The sequence below is a fragment of the Phaseolus vulgaris genome, chromosome 9, assembly GCF_051622355.1.
Source record: "Phaseolus vulgaris cultivar YP4 chromosome 9, ASM5162235v1, whole genome shotgun sequence".
Classification (NCBI taxonomy): Eukaryota; Viridiplantae; Streptophyta; class Magnoliopsida; order Fabales; family Fabaceae; genus Phaseolus; species Phaseolus vulgaris.
Window position 1 is genome coordinate 24815374 of NC_143506.1, and position 8909 is coordinate 24824282.

The window sequence follows — 8909 nt, forward strand, 5'->3', positions numbered from 1 at the left end:
AGTGGTAACATATAATATTTGATTTTTCAGAAAGACCATAAATGTATAAAACTGAAAAGGGTATGAAAATTTGATGAGGTGGGGTTTGATAGGAGGAAGAAAGGAATAAGCAGTTAGGGACAAAAAATGCATTTGAAGAAATCCCAGTTTGAATCATGGAAGCAATGCTTTTGTGGACCCACACCATCATCTCAAATCATATATAAACCTTTCATGCATTTCCTCAAACACGCAACCTACCCTCCATACATGCTTCCATATCAATTCCAAGATGAAGAAATCGGCGAATTGGGGATTATTTCTGCTTCTGCTCCTCTTCTTCACCTCCTCTACTTCTTCAGCATGGTTCGGTAGCAAACACAAAAGTTCAAGCTCAAGCGGAAGGATTCGTTCCGATGAAGCCTCTTCGTCATCGTCATCACCGTTCCTACTAAACCGTTTCCGTTCCGGTTCTGCCGTGGTGTTCGCCGTTCACGGCAATGTTTACCCTGTCGGGTACGTAACAGGAATCTTCTCTTTCTCTTATGCCTTTCTTTCTTCTCTAACTAAATAGCCACGACTCGTGAAATTCTTAATGAATTTAAACATTTTACTGAGAAATCTCATGAAATTCTTAATGATTCTAAATGTTACTGAGAAATCTCATGAAATTAATTTCAAACGGTTACATAAAATTGATTTCTTCTCTCTTTCATGTCACGTTTTTCTTTCTTTGTCCACCATGTATCCTCTTGAATTGTTGGCGAGAAAATTTATCACGTTTTTAACGCTCAAGGTATACTTTTTTTTTATTATTTTCTTTTTCATTTATTTCATTAATTTTATTGTATTTAAAAAACTAATCCAATGAAATTATAAAAGTTAATAAGATTGATTTAATTTTATAATTTTTGTTTTCTAATATGTCTTTTAATAATTTTAATATCAATTTTAGTAATACAAGTATTACTTTTTATTATCATAAAAAAAAATGATAACACCAACACTTATACCCTAATTACTCCGAAACAGTGATGAAAATTGAATCTAAATTCCTTTATGAAACTCTCAATCGCTAGAATATATTTAGTGGATTAATCAAAACTGTTATTAGTGGATTAATCAAAATTATTAATAACGTGAAGGGTTATGTAACGATAAGTTAAGGTCAAATCTTTAATATCAACAATATTAGAGAAATTGAAGGATTATTTGAATAGAATTGATTTAGAAGGTAGAGGTAGAACCGATCCACAGATTAGATTCTTATTGAATAAATACATTTATATATAAAGTTAAATTTGAAGAGGTTAGGAAATTCTAATTCTTGTAATAACAATAAAACAAATTGAGGTAATAGTTAATAAAATCCACCAAATACTAAACAAAAATTAAGAATCATGAAATCTTAATCTTAGGATGTAATTTGAAGCCCAAAGGGAATAATTAATTACAAATAATACGACTTTCAAAGCCAAGAGAAGGACAAGACATTGAGTGTTCTAATTTAAAAGAATCTTCAGATGTCTTAGCTATAACAAATACCAATAAACATTAAAACCAACATTGAGTATCTTTAACATGATCCACATACAAATAATAAAGTTAAATGATTCGCATATTATTTGACAAAGATGAATAACTTATGAGCTCTCTTTATTTTTTGCACTTAATAAACAATTATCATCTTTTTTTTTATCCTTCTTCCTACAATCTTATACTAATAATACCTACACTTTTTTTCACTACATTTTCATTTCACATTTTGGAGTTAATGAATAATTTTTCTTCAATAAATTTAACTTCAAAGAAGTCCTTTAAAAATGTAAAGTATCCAATTTTCATTCAACATTCATAATACTCATTGATTATTTAAATTAAATTTAAATATATTTTTTAGTCTGCATAAAATTATCAAATTTTGATTTGGGTTCCTACAATCTTTTTTTTTTTCATCCTCATAAATCTTGAAATAATTGATTTCAATGCTTATGAAATGTGTGAATTTTGGTTTTACTTCCTATAAAATATTTTTCTTTGATTTTTATTTTTCAAAATTTTTAAATTCTCTTGTTTAGTCCCTAATGTTCTTTTTAAGGTATATAAATAATATTTATTTAATAATTTTTACGAGTTTTCTTCGGTATCACATGTGATATTATCGTCATACTAGTTTGTTCAGCATATAAGCTAAAATTGTTAACACAAATTCAAACTTGGATTAACCCGACTTAGTATGAGTTCGAGTTATGTTGGGTAAAAAATATATATTTTTTACAATAATTAAAGAAATTAGATTGATATGACCCTTAGATAATGATATGACATTTAGTCTCACCAACTCACATAAAAAGGAAAGAAAAAAAAATCATTATAAAGATAAGGTGAAATTAAAACTTCAATTAATCTTTATGCATTATGTATTATATGCAATACTTAATTCTTAATTTAATATATTATATTTTATTAAATATATAAAATAATTTAAAAAAACCTTTTTTTATTTTTAAATTAATACTTTAAAATTTTGATAGATCAACTTTAATTCACTGATCATGATGCACCAAGCCAAACTAATATTTTGCAGATTCCATGTTAAGAAATCATAATGCATCAATCTATTTATAAGGTGTGTTTAGGAGAGTAAGACTATTTTATTCTAACAAATATATAACATATAGTCATATAATATTAGATCAAATGTACAAACTTTTAATTATAGAAAGTAAAGAAAAAATTACTCGAACCAAACTTAAAATGCATAAGCTTAAAACATATTTAAACCTTTAAAATATAAATCATAAATGCGTTTTCCGTTTTCCTTTTTTGTCTCATTCAAATATTATATGCAGGCAAGTTTTTTTTTTCTTTTTCAAGTTATACATCTTGAAATATGTACATACATGACAAGTCAGTATATATTCTTTCAACATTCACAGGTTTTATAATGTCACTCTCAACATCGGGCAACCACCAAGGCCATATTTTCTTGATATTGACACAGGTAGCGACCTTACGTGGCTTCAATGTGATGCCCCTTGTTCCCGTTGCTCTCAGGTGAAAGGATATTCTCACTCACTGAGTGTTCAGAATCACATAGCAAATTCATAACATTTTGTTTTTTCTTGAACACATGTCATGTCAAATGAGACTAGATTGGAGGCTAGGCTCACGTTAGCAAATAGATACATGTATAGTGTTAATTTGTTTGATTAATTACAATATCCTGCTAATACTAGTCTTAAATATTGTTGCTTATTTTCAGACACCCCATCCACTTTATAGGCCCAGCAATGACCTAGTGCCATGCAGGCATGCCCTTTGCGCATCCTTGCACCACACTGATAACTACGACTGCGAAGTTCCACATCAATGTGACTATGAAGTTGAGTATGCAGATCATTACTCATCGCTTGGTGTTCTTCTCCATGATGTCTACACTCTCAACTTTACAAATGGAGTCCAACTTAAAGTTCGTATGGCCCTTGGGTTAGTATGATATCTCAAACCATTTTTACTTCCTTAGTTTATGCTTTAAATTTAGTTAAGAATCTGAACTATCCACAACGAAAACACTATTGTTGTATGATCCCCTATTTGGCTTGCTTTAGACTAAAATGTCACTTGATCGTGGAAACTCTGCATACTAATGATGATTATACCACATGCATTGTGTTGAAATGTAAAAATTCTTTGGTGTACTGATACATTTTTTTTATTCCTTTTGCAGATGCGGATATGATCAGATTTTTCCAGATCCTTCTCATCACCCGTTAGATGGAATGCTTGGCCTTGGCAGGGGAAAAACTAGCTTGACATCACAGCTGAACAGTCAGGGTTTGGTCCGAAATGTGGTTGGACACTGTTTGAGTGCACAGGGAGGAGGGTATATCTTTTTCGGAGAAGTTTATGATTCTTCTAGACTAACATGGACTCCAATGTCATCCAGAGATTAGTAAGTGGATCTTCATGAGTTATATGCTAGTGTTACATTTTCCACTTGTATAGTCATCATTTCTAATTTTTTCTAAACACTGAGATCTCATTTCTGTGATCTCCCCCCAGCAAACATTACTCAGCAGCTGGGGCAGCTGAACTCATTTTTGGAGGGAAGAGGACTGGGGTTGGAAATCTTCATGCTATTTTTGACACTGGGAGTTCTTACACCTACTTCAACTCTAATGCTTACCAAACACTAATCTCTTTGGTCAGTTGAAAACATTCACTAACAATCCTTCTATTTCAAGCATTTTACAAAGATTAGTCATGTCAATTTCATCACGCGAAATTTAAGTTGTATGAAGAAGGACAAAATGGAAATAAATTATTTCTGTAATTATACAAGAAAATATCGACATGTTACTTATGGATCTTTTTGTTTAATTTCCACCTGAAGTTGAGGAAGGAATCAGGTGGAAAGCCCCTAAAAGAAGCACACGGTGATCAAACTCTCCCTCTCTGTTGGCATGGCAAAAGACCTTTCAAAAGCATATATGAAGTGAGAAAATACTTCAAGCCAATCACGCTTAGTTTCAGCAGTAATGGAAGAAGTAAAGCTCAGTTTGAAATCCCTCCTGAAGGATATCTAATAATATCTGTGAGTTCCTCCTAGTTGATTCCTTCCAGATTAACTTTTTTAAAGTAACAGACACATTTCATGTATGACTACTAATAAATTTGTTCTGCCAGAATATGGGAAATGTTTGCTTGGGCATTCTAAACGGCTCTGAAGTAGGGATGGGTGATCTGAACCTAATAGGAGGTAGGAATGTTGTTATTGTTTTTTTTTTCTTCTAATGCTGGTTCTGGATGATGAATATTATCACTTGTAGTATTCAGGTTCTTAGCCTGTAAGCAGTTACCAAAACTCATATAGCATGCCTGATTTTACATTTCATGAAATTTTCACATTTATCAATACACTAATAGTTATAACTTTCACCTCTTGATGTGATTTTTCACTTCATAACGGGTTTCCAGACACACCTAATGAACTGTGCATTATAAAATCCCTGGTCCTGTTGATGCAGACATATCCATGCTAAACAAAGTGATGGTATTTGACAACGATAAGCAGTTGATCGGTTGGACACCAGCAGATTGTGATCGGGTTCCAAAATCCAGAGATGTCAGCATTTGAACATACAAGATACCTCCTCCACTCAATTACTTCTCTATTATCATATCAAATAGAAGCTATTGTCCTACTTTGTACAACAAAGTCATCTTATAATATGAGAGTCAGATGTTGTGTTTAATATATTCAGAGATCTAGCCTGACTATTATTGTTTATAGAGATCTAGCGTGATATATCGGACTGGTTACATGTACTAAGTAACCACTCATATAAAATCATATCACATTAGTTTGATTGCACATTGAAACCCCAAGAAAAAATTTTCTCTTGTGGTTGCTCATCCGTTGGAAAAACATCCATGGAAAGTAGTTTTTTTGACGATTTTATCCAACTCCCAAAAACGCATAACTTACTCGTAGACAACACCATAGAAGTTGTCTCGGCTATCTACTCTTGTATTTTAAGAGCGTTTTTGAATCCTCATTAATGTTATAATCAAAACCTATAGTACTTTATCAGGGGTTTTGAAATCCACTAACACCATAAATAAAATTTGATATAATTTACTGCAGCTTTTAACACTAACTAACAACATAGTTGACCCTTTATTTACATAGCAATTGATGCAAATATTAAGTTCATCTCTTGATTCTATTCTATACTTAATCGGCAGATTTCGTACAATTATTATCAACCCATGTTATTCTGAACATTTTCAGATTCAAATTTGATTGTAGCAACATTATCAACAATTTATATGATGGTTAATTCCATAAACATTATCAACTTAGTATTAATATCACTGGCAGCTGTTTTGTGCCTTGATTTTTTCTGCAAGTTCTTTTCTTATATATACCATCGTTTCTATTCTGTCTATAAAGTCTTTTACACTAGCATATTATATAATCTGAGGAAGTGTTAGACGTATACAGTGAGACCAAGATAGGCTGCACCGCTTTTCCATCCTTTGAATGGAAGAATTTTCATTAAGCTGTTTACTTCGAATTGAAAAGTAGAAGTTGCATATTACATATATATGAAAAAATCATAAATGGCACAAGAATTTTCCTGGTGGAGTCCCTACAGCTACACATTAACCCTCCAAAAACCTATGAATCAACAACACCTTGCTGAGATAATTCTGCTCCTACTCTGCTTTTTACTCATTTCCCTGCATACCTAATCCAAAAAGCCCAGTTCAGCCGAATTCAACATTCCCTGACCTCTCCAGAACAAAGAACAAGAATAGTTACTAGTACTACACGTGCATCACTGTTGGGTCCACACACTAAGTCTGGTTCCACGTGTGGTCGTAGTAGTTAGGTGAATGCAATAGCATACCAATGCTGACTTTACAAAATAATGAAGATATTTTGGGGTAAGGGTCCCATGTTATGGACGTAATGAAGGCCCCTTGTCCAAAAGGTTTCGTTTTCACATCAACAGGGCTTCCATGAGAATGTCCTGCAAGGGAGACACGTGGCCTATTTGATACTCAACATTCCCAAAAGGGTCATCCACCGAAAGGTTATTATTGTCAAAGTAATTGTATTCAAAATCAAAGGCGTTTTCAAGCTGTAGCCCAATGTCATTCCATTTGGGGTGGCTCTGCACCTCCCTCTCCCACCTCACCTCCGCCGAAACCACCTGCTCTGAACCGCTCGACTCCGTCTGCACTCTATGCATCGACTCTGAACTCTCCATAAACAATTGCTCATTCCTAAGCTTCTCAATCTCCGGCTTCATCTCTTGATCGAAATTATCAACAAACCCAGCCTCCATTTTCTGTGCCCCCGTGTTGAATTTCTCAATCTTCCCTTTCTTGTTGTAAATTCGACACAACACCCAATCGTCAAGCTGCACCATAACATCAAAATCAGAAACTTTCAAAACAAACCAAACCAAATCAAAAGAAAGTAAATTAAAATCAAATCAAAACGTACCCTTAGGTTGTTGTTTTTCTTGGAGGCTGATCGGTCAACATTGGCGAGGCGATATTCGTGCATGATCCAATTGGTTTTCTCTCCTTTCGGGGCTTTTCCCGAGTAAAAAACCAGAGCTTTCTTGATCCCGAGCGCCTTCGGCTTTCCGATCGGTTTATCGGCGCCGGTGGCCTTCCAATACCCACTTCCGGCGGCGCGGTTCGGCCGTGAGCCGTTGGGGTACTTGCGGTCCCGAGGAGAAAAGAAGTACCATTCTTTCTCGCCGTAAAATCCCATTTCTGCAAGCAGAATCTGATGATGAGTGAATTGAATGATAGAAATTGAAAGTATAGGAAAGCCATGAGAAATTAAACGGACCTGGAAGCTGCCATGGATCAAACTTGTACAAATCGACCTCTTTGATGATAGGAACAGCAATTGGTTGACCAGCGCATTTTCTACACAGATAGTGATTCACCAATTCATCATCCGTGGGGTGAAACCTGAACCCAGGTGGCAACTCTAATTCACCCTTCATTCTCTTTTCCTCTTCTCGCTTCTCTGTTCTTCCCCTTAGCTCTAAAATCTTCTGATTTTCAACTTTTTTTGCTTCCTGTTGTAGTTGTTGTTGGTGAATGTTGTTGGCTCTGTGACTTGAAACGTGTGAAAGAGGATCCCTTGGGTGGGTTTTATAGCGTGAAGAGATAGCAGAAAGAAAGTGAATTTGACACGTGCGTTGAGGAGGTGGAGGCCAAATCCATTGAACAAATTTAATAGTAATTAAAAAATTAAAAAAAATGTAATGGGTGTGACAAGTGGATGCGACGCACGTGAGAGTGTTCCACCTTTTTTTTTATGATTCTGTCATTCTCTTTTCCTCTTCTCGCTTCTCTGTTCTTCCCCTTAACTCTAAACTCTTCTGATTTCCAACTTTTTTGCTTCCTGTTGTAGTTGTTACTTGCTCTGCTCTTCCCGTCTCTGCTCTGCTTTGTTCTGTGACTTGAAACGTATGAGAAAATATAGTAGGGTGGTTTTATAGTGCGATGGGATGTAAAGGAGCAGAGTGAGTTGGAACACGTGGGTTGGTGAGGTGGAGGCCAAATCTATTTTACAAATTTAATAAAGAAGAAACAAAATAATGTAATTTGTGTGAAAAGTTTGGTTGGACTTAGCTAGGACGCAGCCGCAACGTGGCCGTGGATAAGTGTTCCGCTTTTTGGATGGTTTGTCATTGCTTACGTCACATTTGGGGGGCAGTACCCTTTAGTTTCAAAACTAGAATCAATAGTTATTGGCCACGCCTGAGTGTTTCGCTAAACGACAATCATTGTGTTTAGTCGAGTGTCCATCTACGCACCCAAATGTGTCGTGTTTCTTGCTCTGCGCAATTGAGTTGTGCCATGTTTCAACATACTGTGAATCTTAACCAAGGCACGCTTTTGTACAGAAGCAGTGTAATATGGCAACAATTTATTTACCATTTAAGAGGAAGAAAAAGAGGAGAATTTGTAGAAAGTTAACTCTTTTGTTCAGCTAGATCACTGACGAAATGTATGGAAAGTAAAGGGTTGGGAGGGGCTGTTTTGTCCGATACATACTACGTTCAAAAGCCAACTTCCAAGGTTTTGCTTTATGTTAACGCCGACATACTTCATTGTATTCCATATATATAAACATAAGCTAATACTTTATATAATTAATTACGTAAACTGAAAATATTTAATTTTTTCATATAAAGACATATGATTAATTATATTTTTATCATAATTAATATGTTACTTTTTTTTTTCATTCAGTAGTAATGTATTTGATAGTATATGATGAATTATGATTAACCATATTATTTATTTTGAACACAACAAATTAAATATGAACTAAAGGAATCTGATTTACAATATTCTTTGTCTTCCTTCTTTTCTATCGATGTTCC

General features: G+C 34.3%; 2 protein-coding genes across 2 annotated transcripts; one reads left to right on the forward strand and one right to left on the reverse strand.

Annotated features, from left to right (window-relative positions):
* The first annotated feature begins 219 nt into the window (after positions 1–219).
* LOC137822663 (Eukaryotic aspartyl protease family protein) lies at positions 220–5358 on the forward strand. Its single transcript, XM_068627606.2, has 8 exons — positions 220–495; positions 2919–3036; positions 3245–3468; positions 3710–3934; positions 4045–4186; positions 4376–4576; positions 4669–4741; positions 5010–5358. The coding sequence occupies exons 1-8, from the start codon at positions 272–274 to the stop codon at positions 5117–5119; spliced, it is 1317 nt and encodes a 438-aa protein (XP_068483707.1). The 5' UTR covers positions 220–271; the 3' UTR covers positions 5120–5358.
* Positions 5359–5975: 617 nt separating this feature from the next.
* On the reverse strand, positions 5976–7986 carry LOC137821274 (NAC transcription factor 32). The gene is made up of 3 exons (XM_068625788.2): positions 7358–7986; positions 7001–7278; positions 5976–6914 (listed from the first exon to the last, which is right to left on the reverse strand). The coding sequence occupies exons 1-3, from the start codon at positions 7515–7517 to the stop codon at positions 6492–6494; spliced, it is 861 nt and encodes a 286-aa protein (XP_068481889.2). The 5' UTR covers positions 7518–7986; the 3' UTR covers positions 5976–6491.
* Between the last annotated feature and the right edge of the window lie 923 nt (positions 7987–8909).

Coding starts and splice junctions, on each gene's coding strand:
- LOC137822663 (XM_068627606.2), top strand. CDS start 272: ATGAAGAAATCGGCGAATTGGGGATTATTTCTGCTTCTGCTCCTCTTC. Junction 496..2,918: donor GGCAATGTTTACCCTGTCGG/GTACGTAACAGG, acceptor CAACATTCACAG/GTTTTATAATGTCACTCTCA. Junction 3,037..3,244: donor CTTGTTCCCGTTGCTCTCAG/GTGAAAGGATAT, acceptor GCTTATTTTCAG/ACACCCCATCCACTTTATAG.
- LOC137821274 (XM_068625788.2), bottom strand. CDS start 7,517: ATGAAGGGTGAATTAGAGTTGCCACCTGGGTTCAGGTTTCACCCCACG. Junction 7,279..7,357: donor TGATCCATGGCAGCTTCCAG/GTCCGTTTAATT, acceptor TTCTGCTTGCAG/AAATGGGATTTTACGGCGAG. Junction 6,915..7,000: donor AGAAAAACAACAACCTAAGG/GTACGTTTTGAT, acceptor GTTATGGTGCAG/CTTGACGATTGGGTGTTGTG.